The sequence below is a fragment of the Rhinatrema bivittatum genome, chromosome 7, assembly GCF_901001135.1.
Source record: "Rhinatrema bivittatum chromosome 7, aRhiBiv1.1, whole genome shotgun sequence".
NCBI lineage: Eukaryota > Metazoa > Chordata > Amphibia > Gymnophiona > Rhinatrematidae > Rhinatrema > Rhinatrema bivittatum.
In genome coordinates, this window is record NC_042621.1 from 258,835,346 (window position 1) to 258,855,520 (window position 20,175).

Genomic DNA, 20,175 nt, shown 5'->3' on the forward strand with positions numbered 1-20,175 from the left:
ACCCCTAGCCGGTCCCTTCTAGGACCTGGAGGTCTTCTGATCATTCTGATCATCCATCTGAAAACCGATCAGAATGAGGACTTCACCAGATCTCATCATCCAGGATCAGGGCAGGTTGTGACATCCCAGCATTCAGGCCCTGTCGCTCACAGCTTCGATGTTGAGAAATTGATTCTACAGCCCTTCCATTTCTCTGATGAAGTTTCTCGTCTCCTCATGGCTTCCAGAAAGCCTTCCACCAAAAAGTCTTATGGACTAAAGTGGAGAAGATTTTCCTTGTGATGTGAACTAAAGGCCCTAGGCCTTTTCTCCTGTTCTACACCAAAACTGCTGGACTATCTTCTACATCTCTTCGAAGCTGGTCTCAAAACCAACTCCATTAGAGTTCATCTAAGTGGAATTGATGCATATCATCGTGGTATAGAGAGTAAGCCCATCTCTGTACAACCTATAGTTGTATATTTCATACAGGGGCTGCTTCAATTGAAGCCTCTCCTAAGGTCTCCCACTGTGTTCTGGGACCTCAATGTGGTATTGGCTCAGCTGATGAAAGCTTTTATTTTGAGCCACTGTGCTCCTGTGACCTGCCTGAAGTTTCTAACCTGGAAGGTCTTGTTTTTGGTGGCGGTCACTTCAGTATGCAGGGTCAGCAAGCTCCAGGCCTTGGTGACTTATCCACCTTATATTAAGTTTTTTCATGATAGGGTGGTTTTGCACACACACCTTAAGTTCCTGCCTAAGGAGGTGTTGGACTTCCATCTTAAGCAGTCCATCGTCCTGTCAATATTCGTTCCTTGGCAACATTCACACCAAAGCAAACGAGCTCGGCACAGTTTAGCCTTCTATCTGGAGTGGAGAAAAGCCCATAAACAGTCCACCTAGCTTTTTGTTCCTTTTGATCAGAACTGGCTGCACAATAACATTTGTAAGTTGTGCAAATGGTCCGTAGCTAAGATTGATAGCTTGATGATTGGCGCTACTGCTTACAAATTAAACACTTGTGCTGCGCCATCATTTCATTACCCAGAGAGATTAGATTAGGATTCAGTAATTTGCCATGAATTCTGAAGAAAGCTGATCTGTCTTGGATGTACGTGTTCATGTAACACATTATTATAGTGCTGGAGGAGGCAACTCCGCTGCTCGAGTGCTGCAAGCCGGCCAGGTTTTCAGGATATCCGCAACGAATATGCAGGAGATGTCTTTACATGCAGTGGAGGCAGTGCATGCAAGTGCATTTCATGAATATCCGGTGTGCATGGTTTGAAAACCCAGCTGGCTTGTGGCGTTCAAGGATCAAAGTTGCCCGCTCCTGTTTATAGTATTTTATTACTCTGTGAAGGGAATTCAGGCAGTCATCCCAGATGAATCCAAAAGGATGTGGGGAGGTGCAACATGAGTTCCCTCCCACAACCAGGTCAAATGGTAGGGCACAATTAGTTTTTTGGTTGAAACTGTCCAAATGAGGAGGCATAATAGGATAATGCCCCCTTAAGTAAAGTTGGTGACTGCTAAACTTCCCACTGCCTAGATTTTTACTTTATTTAAACAGTAACTAAATAGAATGGCTTTATGGGCTTGGTATCTGCTCTGTGTGCTTCAGTTTGAACTGCTCTGTAGCAGTGGGCGAGTTCACTGTTGTCACATTCGTCGCAGCCAGTTGTCTGTCTTCTGCAGGTGTGCAGTTCTCCTCTTCCACCATTACCCTTACCTGGCCAGCAGATGTCTCTTTAGAGAGAAGGTCCCCCATGCCTTCGCTGCCCTCTGGTTTCTCAGGCACTGCCTCGCTGCATAGTGCTCCAAGGACCAGGAATCCTGGCCAGCTCCCGGGGTCTACTGATCCGGCCTTTGGCTGATAAAGATACAGGAGTGATTTTTATTAAAGCATACTTCGGTGTTTGTTTTCTCTGTCTGCTGGTTCTGCTCTTTGTGGATGGAAAAAAAGTAAGTATGGGTTTTGTTGCCGAGGTCGGAGGAAGCCTTAAAAACCTTACTTCATGCTGTTGATGTTAAGATACATAAGAGAGAAAAATAAAAATGCCTGCAGCCCGTATGTCTCTCCTGACTTTTTAGTTCTCACGAGTTCCTTTGCCTTTATTTCTCTCAGTTGGTTTTATTGTTTTGTCTGTGGAATCAATTCTTTCCTAATTTTGAAATTTATGGGCGCCTAGTAGCCGTTAATGTCCTTTCAGGGTTAATTTTCAAATAGCCTATGCGGTTATAGCAAAAAAAAAAAAAAAAGTCAGTGGAAAAATGACTGTTGTAACACACAGGGTTTCTTTTTTGGGATTCTAACATTGAAATTCCCAGGTGAAATAAAATGAAAACTGAAAACGAAGGTCCCTAAGTATGCGGGTACGTTTAGCGTGCATACTTTATTTTCAGTTTCCTAGAGAAACGCAGGCCGCTTCTCTTCAAAGATAAGCGAAACGCTTGTGCATTAAAAGCGATTGCGTGCAGAACGGTTGAATTGGTCGGTTCAGTTGTGTACTCAATCGTTCTGCTCTCTATTCTGTGTGACTCGATGAAACTTGAGTTATAAATAAAAAGCGACTGCATACTCGGCACCCACTCCTTTGTGCAGGTGGCCGAGAGGGAGAAAATAACAAGGGTACAAGTAACGCTGTCATGTACGCACGCTGCTTCTTTCTTTCTCCCATCAACCTAAACAGCTAAGAGTTACCTGCACTGGGGCGGGGGAAGGGGACACAATTTTCAGACCAGCTGTTTTACTCAGATAAATGGCCTTAAAATTTACCTCACAATGTCAAGTCTATACATTTTTTTGGCTGCTGCTGCTGGCCCTGCTGGTCAGCACTACTGTATTGGCCATGAAGAAGTGGTCTAAAGGCCGAAGGTGCAAATGCTTGCACTGCTGTGCCTTCGGCTTCCAGAGGTGGGCAGTGCTGTATGGATGAATAGCGGGGAGAGAAGGGGTTCAGGGCTGCCAGCATTTTAAACTCTCATATCTACTGGCCCAATAACCTGGTAAAATTTCAACAACTGATGGGGTTTTCCCAAATCTCTGTTCACATAGTCTGATATTAACTTGTGGGGGGGGGGGGGGGGGGGGGGGGGGGTTGAACACTGTTAAATGTTTCACAATTTTCACTACTAATCCTGCTCATTTTCAGGATGAGGGGATGTCCTCCGAAGACACTTTCTCTGAGGATGATCGAGCCAAACAAAAAGCAGAGAAACGGAGAGCGAAGAAAAAGGTTTGAGGCTTTTCTAATGCAGTGGCCTTTTTTTGATTGCTCTTGTTAATATAATGTGTGTGTGCGTGTTATGAAATGCGGCTGTGTGGTGACTCTGCATCCCTGTGCCCAGGAAAAGGAGAATGATAAACAGGTTGAGTTTGATTAATAGTAGTGTAAACAGGCTTCTGGATATTGTGACAGGATTTGCAGGAGATTGGTAAGACTTTTAACTTCAATAGAGCCTTCAGGTCTCAGGGCCACAAACACTACAGTTATAGATTTTACAGAAGCAGAATGGTCAGGACAGTGCTTCCAAAATTAGGGGTTTAGATGCATTAGTGGGTCGAGATGACTTGCATTTGAGTCCTAAATGGAGGCCCGTTGAGCACACTTGATTAGGAAATAAAAGTCAAGAAATACAGAAGAGTAAACAGCTGTTCCCTGTACGTACCAGGATCAGTCCAGTCTGCTGGGTTATGCCTCCCTTCTAGCAGATGGAGTCAGAGAAAAGCTGAAAAGCACCCACCATATAACCTGGTGTGCCACCTGCGATCCCTCCGTATTTCTCTGACTGCAGCAGATTGAGAGGCATAACGTGCGGTCCTGGTTCTCTCTAAATTTCCTGGGAATTGTTCCCATCAGGTTTGATTTCTCTCTTTCAGACAACCTTTGAGTAAATCAAACTTAAAAAAAAAAAAAAAAAAGGGGGAAAGGATTTTTTGAATTTACAGTGAAGCAGCAGCTCTATTCTGGCAGACACGGCAGGGCATTGCCCTCCAACTAATTTCCCGGAGAATTGAGTTACTGGCCCAGTGAGCAGAGGGGGAAAACCTTATCGGTGGGCCGGTCACTCTCCCCCTCCTTGGACAGATCTGAAATGTTTTAATTTTGCTATTTATGGCCTGGCTGTCCATTACAGGCCGACTTACATAAATAAATAAATAAATAGTCAAGTAAAACAAATTAATTTAATTTCAAGACTTTTTTTTACCTTTCATTAATTCCTCTTGTCAGCCCTTGCCTGCTCAGTCTCCCGGGCCTCCGGAGGGGGTGGAGTTTCACCCAGCTGCTGCACTTCTCTCGATGCCGCATGGCAGTGCTTGTGCAGCTTGTGGAGAGCCGGGGATCCGGCTCTCCCGCGAAGGCCTCTGCTCCTGATGTCTACCCGGGGGCGAGGGGCCTTCGTGCAGGTCAAATTCGGCTCAGGGGGTGGCCTTGCCGGGCCTGCGCGGTCGACAGTCAGGCAGAGGCCTGCCTCGCTCCCGATCAGCGTGGGAGCGGCGGCCATCTTGCCTGCAGCTGACAGGGATGCAGATTTGTCAGAGGAGGGAGAGGATCTCGCCCCTCTGTCCCCGCCAGCCCTCAGCCTCAACGACCGCGCGGCTTGCAGGATGCATCGGCTCCGCTTCTGCCTATGCTGTCGGGGGAGCCCTTAAAGCGACGGCATCCCTTTTCTTCGCAGTTTGTTCTTCTTTTACACAAGGCATATCTGGAAGCTGAGGCTGATGGGGAATTCCAGCCTCCTAGCCAGGCTAAGTTCTTTAGAGCTTCCAAGGATCAGGGGAGACCTGAATCCTGCACTACACGACAGAATCTGGGAGTGGGGTTGGCGGACCCCCTTATTATGGCGGATCCGGATCTTCTGGATCCCTCCACCCAGGCAGGGGGTGATGGGGTAGATAATGCCACCCCGGTGGAGGGGGATGATCCGCAGGTACTCCGCTTGTTCCACAGAGAGGAACTGGACCCCTTAATCTCCCATGTACTCCAGGAACTGGAGATCCCTATCCCACAAGAGGTCTCGGATAACTCCCCAGGGGATTCGGTTTTGGCGGGTCTTCGGGCTCCACCCCAAACTTTCCCGTTCCATCCAAAGCTTTTCCAGCTTGTGACCCAGGAATGGGAGACACCTGAGGCCTCCTTGAGGGTTAGCAGGGCTATGGAGAAGCTTTACCCACTTCTCAATGATTCGCTCGATCTCCTGAAGGTCCCCAATGTAGATTTGGCGGTCACAGCCATAGCAAAGCATACTACTATTCCTGCAACGGGAGGCACAGCACTCAAGGACCTCCAGGATAGGAAACTGGAAGTGTTACTTAAACGGATTTTTGAAGTGTCTGCCTTAGGGGGTACGAGCCTCAGTATGTAGTAGCCTTATGCAAAGGGCCACCCTCTGTTGGGTTCAACAGATGCTCACGGCCCAGGACCTTCCCCCAGGGGAAGTCGAGCAGGCGAATCTCCTGGAATCGGCTGTAGCCTATACAGCAGATGCATTGTATGATCTTCTTCGTACTTCGGCACACACTATATTTCGGCGGTGTCTGCCAGGCGACTTCTATGGCTACGTAACTGGTTGGCGGATGCCTCGTCCAAGTCTCAGCTGGGTTCCTTTCCTTTTAGAGGGAAATTATTATTTGGAGATGAACGCGAACAGCTTATAAAAGCCTTGGGAGACAACAAGGTTTACAAGCTCCTGGAGGACAAACCCAGGTTGGGCCGCTCACCCGGTGCCTACAGGGGCCGTTTCCAGACTGGTAGGGTTTCCTCTTCCTATAACCCTCGACAATCAGCTAACCAAGCACAATCATGGACGTATTCCTTTCGTGGCAGACAGCTGCAGCGTACTGCAGCCACCCATGCTTTTGCCCACAACAATAAATCTCCCCAGTGAAGGGGCGCTGGCCCATTCCTCGGTTCCACGGATCAGGGGTCGACTGTCGTGTTTTCGAGAGGAATGGGTCAAGATTACCTCGGACCAGTGGGTCCTAGATATTATAAATCACGGTTACGCTTTGAATTTTGCTCAGCCCCTGCGGGATCTCTTCCTACAATCACCCTGCGGACCCCTGCAAAAGCAACAAGTTGTCCTCCAAACGTTGTTCCAGTTGAAGTCTCTCGGGGCCATTGTCTCGGTTCCCGGAGCCAAATGCCGGACTGGTCGCTACTCCATCTATTTCGTAGTACCCAAGAAGGAGGGCTCCTTCTGGCCAATATTGGACCTCAAACAGGTCAACAGAGTATTGAGAGTACCGTGGTTTCGCATGGAGGCGTTGAGATCGGTCATTGCAGCTGTCCACAAAGGCAAATTTTTGGCTTTTTTGGATCTGACGGAGGCCTACCTCCACATAGGAATCCAACCACTCCATCAGAGGTTTCTGAGGTTCATGATCATGGGTCAGCATTATCAGTTTTGCGCCCTGCCATTCGGGCTAGTGACAGCTCCCCGCGTGTTCACCAAGGTAATGGTGGTAGTGGCAGCGAGCCTTCGACGGGAAGGGATATTGGTACATCCCTACCTGGACGATTGGCTTATACGAGCAAAGTCGGAGATTCTTTGCAGGGAAGCGGTTCGTTTGGTATTGCGTTGACTACGGTCCTTGGGCTGGGTGGTCAATTGTGCCAAGAGCCAATTGGTTCCTTCCCAGGTGTTGGAGTTTTTAGGAGCCCGCTTTGATACCGCTGTCGGCAAGGTTTCACTCCCTCTGGTGCGGATGGACAAGTTGATGTCTCAGGTACGACGCCTGTTGTCTCTTCCCTCACCCGTAGTGAGGGACTATTTACAGGTTCTTGGTTTTATGGCATCTATGCTGGAATTGGTTCCTTTGGCTTTTGTGCACATGAGACCTTTGCAGAGGGCACTCCTGTCGTGTTGGGACCCCAAGTCTGAAGAGTTTCAGCTTCCATTGCCCTTCCTGGAACCGGCTAGGTCCAGTCTGAATTGGTGGCTAATTCTGGATCACTTACTTCGAGGGGTGGACCTGGAGAATCCTCAATGGATAATTGACGACCGATGCCAGCCTTTCAGTTTGGGGGGCAGTTTGTCAGTCAAGGTCAGCGCAAGGTCTTTGGACACAGTCACAGACCAAGTGGTCCATCAATCGCCTGGAGACCAGAGCAGTTTGTCTGGCGCTGCAGGAATTTCTACCCTTGATCCATCACCGGGCAGTACGGATTCTGTCCGACAATGCGACCACCGTGGCCTACATAAATCGTCAGGGAGGCAAAGTCGCCCCGTGGCCGACAAAGCGGACATGTTAATGGTCTGGGTGGAACGCAATCTTGCCCGCATTGCTGCGTCTCACATAACCAGGGTCGACAACATTCAGGCGGACTTCCTCAGTTGTCAGCGACTGGATCCCAGGGAATGGGCACTAACAGAGGAAGTGATGCAGCTGATCTCGAGCCGGTGGGGGACCCCCCGCCTAGACTTCATGGCGACTTGTCTGAACGCCAAGGTGTTTTGTTTCTTCAGTCGCAGAAGGGATCATGGATCAGAAGGGGTGGATGCCCTGGTACTTCCTTGACCGTCCCACATTCTCCTCTGTGTTTCCTCCTTGTCCGTTGGTAGGAAAAGTATTACACCGCATAGAATCTCACCAAGGACTGGTGATTCTAGTGGCTCTGCAGTGGCCGCGAAGACCGTGGTTCGCGGATCTGGTCAACCTAGCGGTGGACGTCCCTTGCGCTTTGGTCACCTGCCGAACCTACTACATCAGGGTCCAGTATTTTTCGATCAGGCAGACCGCTTCTGTCTAGCGGCTTGGCTTATGAGAGGAGACAATTAAGAAAGAAAGGTTACTCGGAGGCGGTTATCTCCACCCTCTTATGGGCAAGAAAAACTTCTACATATATCGCCTACATTCGAGTATGGAAAGTGTTTGATTCTTGGTGCCGTAGGTTGACTTTGCCCCCACGGCAAGCTACTATTGGTCACATTCTTGCCTTTCTACAGGACAGATTACGGAAGGGCTTGGCGTACAGTTCACTCCGAGTTCAGGTAGCAACCTTGGGCTGTTTTCAGGGTAAGGTTGAGGGTGCTTCTATTGCCGCTCACCCAGATGTGGCAAGATTCTTGAAAGGGGCCAAACACTTGAAGCCTCCAGTACGCGCGATCTGTCCATCATGGAGTTTAAATTTGGTTCTCCGTAGCCTTTGCGGGTCTCCCTTTGAGCCTTTGAAGCGGGCCACGTTGAAGGATTTAACGCTTAAGACGGTGTTTCTCGTGGCTATCTGTTCGGCTAGACGAGTTTCAGAGCTCCAAGCCTTGTCATGTAGGGAGCCTTTTCTGTGTATTTCTGATTTGGGAATGTCTATTCGGACAGTACCCTCATTCCTTCCGAATGTAGTCTCAGCATTTCATGTCAACCAGTCTATCTAGTTGTCCGCATTCTCTGTCGAGGATAAGGATCTGAGGCGGTTGGATGTCCATTGAGTCCTTTTACAGTACCTAAAGGTTACCAATCCCTTCAGATTGTCGGATCATCTTTTTGTGTTGTGGAGCGGACCTAAGAAAGGGTCTAAAGCTTCTAAGACTACTATTGCCCGCTGGTTGAAAGACGCTATTGCTTCTGCTTACATAGGTCACGGGTGCCCAGTACCAGAGGGCCTTAAAGCGCATTCTCTTAGGTCACAAGCAGCGTCATGGGCAGAAAGCCAATATGTTTCGCACCAAGAGATTTGCCGGGCAGCTACTTGGAAATCATTGCACACGTTTGCTAGACATTACCGGTTGGATGTCCGGGATCCAAAGGTGGATTCCTTCGGCAGCAGTGTGCTCGCGCCGGACTCTCCAGGCCCCACCCCTTTTAGGGCAGCTTGGGTACAGCCCAGCAGTCTGGACTGATCCTGGTACGTACAGGGAAAGGAAAATTAGTTCTTACCTGTTAATTTTCGTTCCTGTAGTACCAAGGATCAGTCCAGATGCCTGCGCATTGGCAGGAGAGTCCGTACAGCAGTTTGTATTCTCTTGGCAGATTATTTCACAGTCTATGCATCTATGCGACATGTTTGGTGTTATTTAAGACGTTCATATAAGTTTACTTCAAGACATTTAAGTTTGTCTTGGTCTAGTCATTGGTTGTTGAATTACAATAAAATGGTGTTATTGACAGCTATTCATTCTGCTTTGATATTGATTATACTGAGGGAGCGCAGGTGGCACACCAGGTTATATGGTGGGTGCTATTCAGCTTTTCTCTGACTCCATCTGCTGGAAGGGAGGCATAACCCAGCAGTCTGGACTGATCCTTGGTACTACAGGAATGAAAATTAACAGGTAAGAACTAATTTTCCTTTTGTGTTTGCAGATATAAAGCTCTGGGAAGCCACCAGATTGTTACATTATAGTCTGTGGTTATTCTGAGTCCAGAAAAGGCTCCTAAACCACTGGTCTCCAAATGTTTCCATAACGACTTATTCGGAGTGCTGTGTGATGAGGGGGCGTTGAATAAGAGAGAACTACAGTTGCCTGGGCAGTGAAAGATCAGGGGATGCTTGGAAGGGAAGTTGTAGGCTTCTAGAACTTTCTGCTCTAGTCACCTTAGGCCTGAGACAGAAATGTTATCTCTTCCATTTTTTTCTTTTGTCTTTTAGAGACAAAGAGAACGAAGGAAACTGGAGAAAATAAAAACTCATGTGGAGAATGAACAGGTAGCAACTGTTAGGGTTCTCTCTGCCATGAGACTGGGTTTTGTTTGAAAATCTGTGTCCAGCCTCTTACTGGACGGTATCACATCAGTAATTTTATTGTATGCCCCGACAGAAGTATCATGCCACGCGGGAGTGTCTGTGTTTTAAAGCATTCCCACTTTATTGAAGAAGCAGACATGGGCCTATGCTGTACCATTCCCCAGAGGCTGGGCTGAGGCATGACTTCACCAACATTGGAAATATTGGATAAATCAGCTGGAAGTTAGAACAAGGGAAGCCATTTGAGGCTCCCTCCCCCCTATAAAAGAAAAACAAACCTCTCCTCAAATGGTTCTCCTGCGGTAGAATTTCCAAACAGGGAACTGAGAACACCTTGTTTATATATATATATATATATATATATATATATTTGTTTAAAAAAAAAAAAAAATTAACCCCAACTCATTTTATATATAAAATAAAGCTTTGACCAAAATCCTGGCCAGTTCCTGGAGTAATAATCTATAACAACTGAAGCATGTAAGATATATTCAGAGACAGGAAATTCGCCTGTAGGTAGAAAAGCAAGTGGTGAATGCTGGACTTGCCTACTGAAGAAAGGTGGGTGAGAGCTTACATCGCCTCCAAGATAGCATAACCAAAATCCAACAGGTTCATGTAAGATCTTTTTTTTTTTTTTTTTCCCCTGAGTGAATTCAGTAAAATGGGCATGATTTCTGCATCCTTGCCTGTGTCAGGGTGAAGTGCATGGATAGTAAATAAGACTGCGACCTATCTGAATCTGAAGCGAGAACTCAGCCGGGCTTCTACCTCCAGCAAATGCTGCAACAGGCAGAGTGAACAGCTGGAGGTTTAAAGAGAAGAAGAGATCCGAAAGCCAAACCGCAAAATGTCTGTTGGGGAAACTTCTCCAAAACAGCTGCCCTTTTTTTTGCTTCTCAATAATTTTTGGAATTTTTTAAAATGCTGGAACCAGGGTTACGACCTGAGCCAGGATGACATTGAGAGAGTGAACCAGTTCTGGTTCTGCCTTTCTTAGAGAAATGAGAACTTGAAGTCCACAGATGATACAGGCAAAACCAGAACTGGATCAGATGGCAATCCTGATTTGATCTCTTGTATGGCCTGACTTCTTTGCCAGTGAGTGCATTTAAGTGATACTTAATGTGCCCTAACTGGGCTGGTCCTGGGTTGTGCCCCATATCAGCTATGACTTGTAATTCTGCTTTGTAGGAAACTGGATCCCCCAACGTCCATAGATGCAGCAAGGTATAAAAACAGGACTGACTCAGCCCGATACTTATGACATGAAGTTATGTCTGGATACTTACTGTCCATTATTCATAATGGAATTGTTTGTATGGCTACACCAGCCTTCCAATATATAAAATGACCTTGTTTCTGTTGGAATGGGTAGAATATTTATTTTTATGATGTAGGTCAGCTCCAATCAAGGATCATGCTTAATTCATTGTCAGATAATTGCCTAAATGACTCAATTACATAAGGGTTGATATTCAGTGGGTTTGTCTGGCTAACTTTTGGATAAATCCTGATGTTTTCAGTTGGCACGCCCCTGCCCCCAGCCCCTGCTTGAATGGCTTAATTTTGTCCCAGTAAATTTCTGCCTAGACAAAGTTTAGCTGGACAAAAAGATATAGCACTTGAGGAGGTATTTCAGCTTGACTGTGGTGCAACTTTGTGTGATCGGCACTGATATTTAGAGCTAGCCTGCTATAGTTACCCAGGTAGCTCTTGTTGGCCTGATTGTAGGCCTGAAGCTAGCCGGACAATTTATTTGGGCTGAATATCCCCAGACAGCCAGCTCATTATCAGCCTCTAAGTCTTTTTACCTGATGAAGTAGTACTTTTTATGTTGGCCTGTCTTAGTCTTTTTTAAGCTATCCTGATTGTAGTAATTTTTGCAACCAGGCAAAATGAGTTGGGAGAATGCGCTGGGTCTCTGCCTAAAGACTGAGACATCCAAGACTGATGTGATGGCTCAGTAGTAGCACTATTCACTGCTGTGAAGAAGGTTCCTGCGTCAGTCTCCAAGCTTGGATCTTCAGGTCCCGGAATTAGCTGGGGATGCTGCAGAGACAGTATTCAGAGCCCGGGGCGGGGGGGGGGGGGGAGGTGTGCAGGAATGTCACTGCAGTGACCATACTAGGTATGTTTTTTAGGGGAGGACAGTTCCAATCAAGCCAGAAGTACAAAGGAGCAAGAGGAAACAGCTGGGTCAGACTAAATAAGAGAAATCCTGATCTTTGTGATATAAGACTTCACATTTAATACTAAATATTAAGGAGACTCATTTTCTGTGGACTCTGGTTTGTGATGCTCTGGGTGCTGATAGTGAAAGGGGCAATGTTCAGACATCAAGACAAAGACCATGGGAAGAATGCGCGGAATGTTAGTCCCATCGACGGAGGGTTTCATTGAGAGAGCCAATTATCCCTTGTCCTCTAAACTTAAGTGTCAGCCTGAGGACATGACTGGCCTGGGATCTGATTTCTGTCTGGAGCTCTAGAGTTTGGCCATTTTAAAGTTGAGCAGCGATCAGCAGGTGCTGGAAAGTGTTTTTGTTTGTACATATAAATAATCGGAGTTATGTTTCTCTTCCGGTCTGTGGGCTCGTCCCGTCACTGTCTGCAGCAGGATCCAGAGTGGGATGTCACTAGTGCATTTTTTGCCAATGCTGCCAGTCACATTAAACCAAAATCAAGAACCAAGCTGGACAAAAATTGTCGAGAAAACAAAGAGAATGAGAGGAGGATTCACGAGGTAGGAGGTGAACTTTAGTAGCAGAGGGGAAAATTTCCCATGGGAGAGGCTGAATCTGGATATTTGTTTTTATGTTATCCGCTTAGGACAATAAGTTCGAGTTAAGTGGAATACAATAATTTTAAATAAGTACTCACAATGTTTCAAATTTAGGCATCCAAAAAAATATAAGCAGGCCTTGAATACAAAAAAGCAGATGAAAATTCACATTCTTCATTCCAACTGTATCTCCTTTACATTCATGTCATGTCTTAGCCCTCTTTCTCTCTATACCTCTTCCTTTGTTTCCTCAAAATGCTCCCTCCTTTCTTTGCTCCTTTGGTATAGATTTCAGCCATTCTCAGAGGACAAGCAGGATGGTAGTCCTCACAAATGGGTGACATCATCAGATGGAGCCCTGACACAGAAAACTTATGTCAAAGTTTCTAGAACTTTGACTTAGCCACATTGATCATGCCCTATACCATACGTCCATGTGGGGTCCCTTTTCATTTTTTTTTTTTTCCACGGAGCCGCAGCGTCGTGGTTAGTGAGCCTCGTGGATTTGGCCTACACTTTAGCCTCTTTGGAAAATTTTTTTTAATGGTTCTTTTTGGATTTCTTGGCAGTAATTGGCACTGGGTCCCTTTAGCATCTTAGGGTTTTCAATGTTTTGCTGGTAAGTTTCCTTTCGTGACAATCCCCCAGGGCAGTGGTGTGGTTGGTGCCCGACTGTCATCTACGATCATCGCCATTGAGTTTGATTTAGCATCCCTTTTCTTTCGTCCATCATGGACTCGTCCGGATTTAAGAGATGCCCTCAGTGCCTGAGGACAATGTACTTCATGGAACCCCATGATGAATGTGTCCTCTGCCTGGGGGCATTACATGACATCCAGGGTTGCCAGAGGTGTGCCCAGATGACTCAACTCGACAAGATGGAGCACCTCTTCGGGGTAGAGAAGGCTGAGCTGTGATACCCTCAAAGCAGCCCTGTGGTAACTATAGACCAGTGAGCCTGACTTCAGTGCCGGGAAAAATAGTGGAAACTATTCTCAAGATCAAAATCGTAGAGCATATAGAAAGACATGATTTAATGGAACATAGTCAACATGGATTTACCCAAGGGAAGTCTTGCCTAACAAATCTTCATTTTTTTGAAGGGGTTAATAAACATGTGGATAAAGGTGAACCAGTAGATGTAGTGTATTTGGATTTTCAGAAGGCATTTGACAAAGTCCCTCATGAGAGGCTTCTACGAAAACTAAAAAGTCGTGGGATAGGAGGCGATGTCCTTTCGTGAATTTACAAGCTGGTTAAAAGACAGGAAACAGAGAGTAGGATTAAATGGTAAATTTTCTCAGTGGAAAAGGGTAAACAGTAGAGTGCCTCAGGGATCTGTACTTGGACCAGTGCTTTTCAATATATATATAAATGATCTGGAAAGGAATACGATGAGTGAGGTTATCAAATTTGACTCAAAATTATTCAGAGTAGTTAAATCACAAGCAGACTGTGATACATTACAGGAGGACCTTGCAAGACTTGAAGATTGGGCATCCAAATGGCAGATGAAATTTAATGTGGACAAGTGCAAGGTGTTGCATATAGGGAAAATAACCATTGCAGTAGTTACACGATGTTTGGTTCCATATTAGGAGCTACCACCCAGGAAAAAGATCTAGGCATCATAGTGGATAATACTTTAAAATTGTCAGCTCAGTGTGCTGCAGCAGTCAAAAAAGCAAATAGAATGTTAGGAATTATTAAGAAGGGAATGGTTAATAGAATGGAAAATGTCATAATGCCTCTATATCGCTCCATGGTGAGACCACACCTTGAATACTGTGTACAATTCTGGTCGCCGCATCTCAAAAAAGATATAATTGCGATGGAGAAGGTACAAAGAAGGGCAACCAAAATGATAAAGGGGATGGAACAGCTTCCCTATGAGGAAAGGCTGAAGAGGGTTAGGGCTGTTCAGCTTGGAGAAGAGACGGCTGAGGGGGGATATGATAGAGGTCTTTAAGATCATGAGAGGTCTTGAACGAGTAGATGTGACTCGGTTATTTTCACTTTCGAATAATAGAAGGACTAGGGGGCATTCCATGAAGTTAGCAAGTAGCACATTTAAGACTAATCGGAGAAAACTGTTTTTCACTCAAAGCACAATAAAGTTCTGGAATTTGTTGCCAGAGGATGTGGTTAGTGCAGTTAGTGTAGCTGGGTTCAAAAAAGGTTTGGATAAGTTCTTGGAGGAGAAGTCCATTAATGGCTATTAATCAATTTTACTTAGGGAATAGCCACTGCTATTAATTGCATCAATAGCATGGGATCTTCTTAGTGTTTGGGTAATTGCCAGGTTCTTGTGGCCTGGTTTTGGCCTCTGTTGGAAACAGGATGCTGGGCTTGATGGACCCTTGGTCTGACCCAGCATGGCAATTTCTTATGTTCTTATGGTGAGGATAGCCAGTCCTCCACCAAAGCCAGAGTTGTGCCACGGACTCCATCAATCCCAGTGCCAGCCACGGATCCTCTTGTTGGTTCTGAAGAGGATCTAGTTACACGTCCTCCCTCTGTCTGTTTTGGCATCAGTAATGTTTGAGGAGGAACTTGAGAGACATGCGAGTGATGCGAGTGTCGTCCCGCAGCAAGACATGCGAGTGATACGAGTGTCGTCCCGCAGCACCAAAGGCGCCAGCCCCATCCTTGGAGCCACTGCTGGAGTCTACATGAGCTCATTGAAGTGGAGGACTGGCGTCTGTTCCCGGGACAGCCTCAATGCCTGGCGAGTACTGGATCCTCCCTCTGTCGATACAATGGTCATGGCCGGTTCCTTCTCTGAGGAAGCTCCCCCTAGGTAGGCTCAGTCATCAAAGACTGTGGGCCCCCCCATCCTTGCCATCGGTGCCTGCACCCCTAAATGAAGGCCAAGCACCCAGGGCCCCATCCCCGGTCCATGACACGGAGGATGAGGAGCCTTATGATCCCTGGGGGGATGACTCATCGGAGGTCTCTGATTACGCTTCTGATGGTCTCCCTTCAGACTCTTCTCCGGAGGAGCAAAGGAGATCCCAGCCTGAGGACCTTACCTTCACAGGCTTTCAGTTGTTAACTGAAGAGGATGCCTGGCACAAAATGCTGGAAATCCTTCAGTTTGTGGAGCCTCCTAAAGAGGTCATGGCAGTCCCAGTGCACAACCTTAAAGATTTGCTGTTGAGGATTTGGGAATACTCCCTCACAGTGCATCCCGTGAAAATAAGGTCAATGTGGTTTATCTCATCTAGAAGGCTGACAAGCTTCAGCTGCTCCACCAATCAGTGGTGATCAAATCTGCTCTCAAGAGCCAAAGCGTTCTTGGACCCATTCTTCGGCACCTCCAGAAAAGGATCATAGAGCGATGGACGCTCTTGGGAGGAAGGTTTTTCAGGGAGCTATGCTCATTGCCAACATAGCTTTTTACCACCTCTGCATGAGCCATTACTCACGGGAGGAGGTGGCCAAGCAGCTGCCTCAACAGCAGCAGGACCACCTCATTTCATTGGTGCATAAAGGCCTGGAGTGAGGAAAACACGAGGTCCGCACAACCTATTATGTTTTCAAGGGTCTCTGCAACAGGAATCAGCATCCATAGAATGGCATGGCTGGGGGTCTGTGAGGTTTGGGCAGAAGAAGCCTTTTTTTCGCCTGAAGACGTACTATCCTCCATCATCCTGCTCCTGTTCACAACATCAGAGCTCTTGAGGCTGTCCCAGGCAGCAAAGATCTCCAAAGACCTAGCCAGTGCCTCAGTCAACTCCTGGGACAAGGTTTTGACTGGGTCGTAGGGAGCATAGCCTGGTCCCCTGTAATGGCAGTGATGGACCCACCGATCGGAGGAAGGCTACGGTTCTTTGCAAACCAGTGGCCCTGTATAACCTCAGACCAGTGGGTTCTTTCCATTGTCCATCAGGGTTACTGATTAAACCTTTTGAATGTCCCGCCAAATTGCCCTCCAAGCCCATTTTGGAGTCCGGTACTGCATCAGTGTTATGGTTTTGAGGTGTTGGAGTGGATTCTTGCGTACTGCGGTGATGGCCACTCCCACGGGGAGGAGCCCCATGAGGAACCACAGTAGTAGGCTAGACTTGAGACATGCAAACACAGAGATTTGTCTTTTATTATACAGCTGGATGATACCACCAGAGGTGGCAGTAGTGAGGTGATCCAGTAGTAGCAGTCCAGGGACTCTTGGCAGAGGAGACCCATCTCACAATGGTAGATGTTAGCAGCACCCGGTAGTATAGGGAATTCCGGTTGCAGGTTCCCAGTGCTGAGCTGTAGATGAGACAGACTGATAAAGGTTAGATTACTCACTAAGTTGGTAGCTGTATAGCAGGCAGAAGTAGTTGGATTACAGGCACTAGGGCAGGGAGAGCAGGCCCTTGAGCGAGTACCTGGTATCCCAGATAGGCACCTGAAAGAAAGCAAAGGGCCCCCGAGGAGCGGGTACCCAGGTTAGATGAAATACCCCGAAGGGCAGAGAGCGCTTCCAGCGGCAGAGTAGCTTAGACCGGAGGTGTATCCAATCCTTGCTAACTTGAATTGTTAGCAAACGAAGGGCAGGATAAATACCCGGATGGCGTGATGTCACTCAAGGGGGACGCCCCCGAGGTTCCCGCCATGATGTGGGTGGCGTGCGCACCCTAGGAAGCCCTCAGGAGAAACATGGCGGATAGCCTTGCCATTGCCGTTCTGGGGACACCGGAGAGAGCGGTATGCAAACACGGCGGTAGCCATCTTCCCAAGGCTAGCGGGGAGAGCAGAAAGAAAGGTGAGGTACAGAGGTCGAAGCCATCTGAGACTGATGGACACAACAATCAAGAGGTACTATTTGCGGAACTCTCTTCCCTCTTAATGGCCAGAGCAGTTAAGCTCGTTCCACCAGGACAAAGAGGGTGGGGATTTTACTCCAGGTACTTCCTAATTCCAAAGAGAACAGGAGAACTCTGTCCCATCCTAGACCTGAGTGCCTTGAACAGATTTATTGAAAAAAGATGGTTTCCCTGTGCTCCTTGACCCCCTTTACTGCAAAAAGGGGTTTGGCTATGCTCCCTCGATCTGAAGGATGTGTACATCCATATCGAGATCTTCCCTAATCACCAGAAGTATCTTGGATTAATAGTGGGAAAACAGCACTTCCAGTATCGTGTGCTGAAGTTTGGGTTTGTGTCAGCCTCGCATGTCTTTACAAAATGTCTGGCCATGGTGGCAGTGCACCTGCACAGGATGGGAGTGCATGTCTTCCCTTATCTGAACGATTGACTGGTCAAGAGCCCCTCTTAGGGACGGTCAGGTCCATGTGCCTGACCATCTGGGTGTTGGAGTCACTAGGGTTCATCATCAACTACCCAAAGTTCCATCTTAGCCCATCCCCGTAATTGGACTTCATAGGAGCCCTGCTAGACATGGCTCAGGCCAAGGCTTTCCTGCATCAACAAAGAGCCATCAACTTGATGGCCATAGCGGTAGAGATTCAACAGAGCCTGCAGGTGTCAGCTTGGCAGATGTTGAAGTTGTTGGGTAACATGGCCACAACAGTTCATGTCACTCCCTTGGCACACTTGTACAGGAGAACAGCCCAATGAATCCTAAGGTCTCAGTGGTGTCAAGCCACACCGAGCCTCCAGGATCGCATCTGAATCACTCAGCCCCTCTGGGACTCGTCGTCCTGGTGGCAATTAATTTCAGATCTGGAACGCAGGATTTCCTTTTAAAGTCCTCCTATCCAAATGGTCCTAACCACGGATGCATCCACCCTGGGTTGGGGAGCTCATGTAGATGGGCTCAGCACTCAGGGTATCTTGTCTGCCCAGGAACGCCAATGCCAAATCAACTTCCTGGAGCTCTGAGCGATCAGGTACATGCTATGGGCTTTCAGAGATTAGCTGTCCAATAAAGTTCTTCTGATTCAAACAGACAACTAAGTAGTGAAGTGGTATGTCCACAAGCAGGAAGGTAAGGGCTCGTACTTCCTGTGTCAGGAGGAGGTTCAGATCTGTGTCAGGAGGAGGTTCAGATCTGGTCCTGGGCCCTTTCTCATGGGATGGTACTGAGGGCCATGTACCTGGCTGGAACAAAGAATGTGTTAACGGACAGACTGAGCCATGCCTACAGACCCTACAAATGGTCTCTGGACCAAGGGAATTGTGTATTGGATCTTCTGCCTCTGGGGAAGCCCGGATGTGGATCTATTTGCAACATCTTGGAACAGGAAGGTTCCTCAGTTCTGCTTTCTATACAGGATACACGACAAACCGGTCTCTGACAACCTTGCCCAACATTGGGGCATGGGTTTTCTGTATGCATATCCTCCAACTCCACTAGTAGCGAAGACTCTCTTGAAGCTTTGTGAAGAAAAAAGGACTATGATCTTCATAGCTGCTCATTGGCAGAGATAGGTCTGTTTTCCACTCCTGCAGGAGATGTCCATCTGGAAACCAATTAGTCTGGGGACTTCTCCAGATCTCATCACACAGGGTGAAGGTAGGTTGCGGCATCCCAACCTTCAGGCCCTGTCTCTCACAGCCTGGATGTTGAAAGGTTAATTCTGCAACCACTCGATGTCTCAGAGGATGTGTGTCGGGTCCTGGTGAGTTTTAGAAAGCCTTCCATTAGAAAGTTCTATGGACTAAAGTACAGGAAGTTTTCCATGTTGTGTGAGCAGGCCTTAGATCCTTTCTCCTGCCATACACAAAAACTGCTACATTACCTTCTACACCTGTCATAAGCTGGCTTGAAAACCAATTCTGTTAGGGTTCATCTGAGTGCAGTTGGCGCATACCATCATAGTGTAGATGGTACGCCCATCTCTGTACAGCCTATAGTTGTACGCTTCATGCAAGGCCTACTCCATTTGAAGCCTTCCCTAAGGCCTCCCGCTATTTCTTGGGACCTCAACGTGGTGTTTGCTCAGTTGAAAGCTCCTTTTGAGCTGCTGCACTCCTGTGAACTGAAATACCTGACTTGGAAGGTCATATTTGATTCATATACAGACCACATTATAGTTTTCTTAGATATATCAGCAGCATTCGATACCATTAATCATCAGATTCTCATTTCAGGTCTTCAAAACATTGGCATCATAGGTACAGTTCTGAATTGGTTTACATCCTTTCTTTCTAACCGACCTCAACAAGTCAACTACAATCAGCATTACTCCTCCCCATACATCATTAACTCCGGCGTTCCTCAGGGTTCATCTCTTTCTCCTATTCTGTTTAACATATATCTTCTCCCTTTATGCAACATTCTATCCTCCCTCAATCTTCAATTCAAAATTTATGCAGACGACATTCAATTCTTTGTTCCATATAAATCATCATGGTCAGACACTCTATCCTTAGTTTCCCTTTATTTATCTACTATCAATTCCTGGCTTTCCCATAATCGATTAAAACTAAACCCGGCAAAAACTGAACTTATACACTTAACTTCCATTTCCGATTCTTCATTAGGTCCACCATCACATCTGACAATAATGTCACTATTCCCATAACACGTTCTGCCGTAAGCCTAGGTGTAAACATAAACTCAGACCTTTTTTTAAAACAACACATATCCTCACTTATAAAAAAATTGTTTTTCAAACTACGTCTGTTAAAACACCTTCGTCCTCTACTCTTCTACCAAGACTATAGAACCATCCTTCAATCTTTAATCTTCTCCGGTCTAGACTATTGTAATGCTCTTTTCTTAGGAATGTCAGACTCTTCATTATACCCACTTCAACTGATCCAAAATG

At 46.8% G+C, this 20,175-nt stretch overlaps 1 protein-coding gene across 11 annotated transcripts in view; it reads left to right on the forward strand.

The window, feature by feature from the left end:
• Positions 1-20,175, forward strand: part of LOC115095855 (stress-induced-phosphoprotein 1-like) — a 157,658-nt gene that overhangs the window by 89,487 nt on the left and 47,996 nt on the right. For 8 of the 11 annotated variants that reach the window (XR_003857891.1, XM_029610116.1, XM_029610115.1 and 5 more), the window contains 3 exons: positions 3,135-3,218; positions 9,573-9,629; positions 12,285-12,413. Coding sequence is in view for 10 of the 11 variants with exons in the window: in XM_029610116.1 (XP_029465976.1) it covers positions 3,135-3,218; positions 9,573-9,629; positions 12,285-12,413 (270 nt within the window). In the remaining variant the exon portion in view is untranslated. The remainder of the gene's footprint in view (positions 1-3,134; positions 3,219-9,572; positions 9,630-12,284; positions 12,414-20,175) is intronic. The other 3 variants (XM_029610120.1, XM_029610123.1, XM_029610114.1) reach the window with 2 other exon arrangements.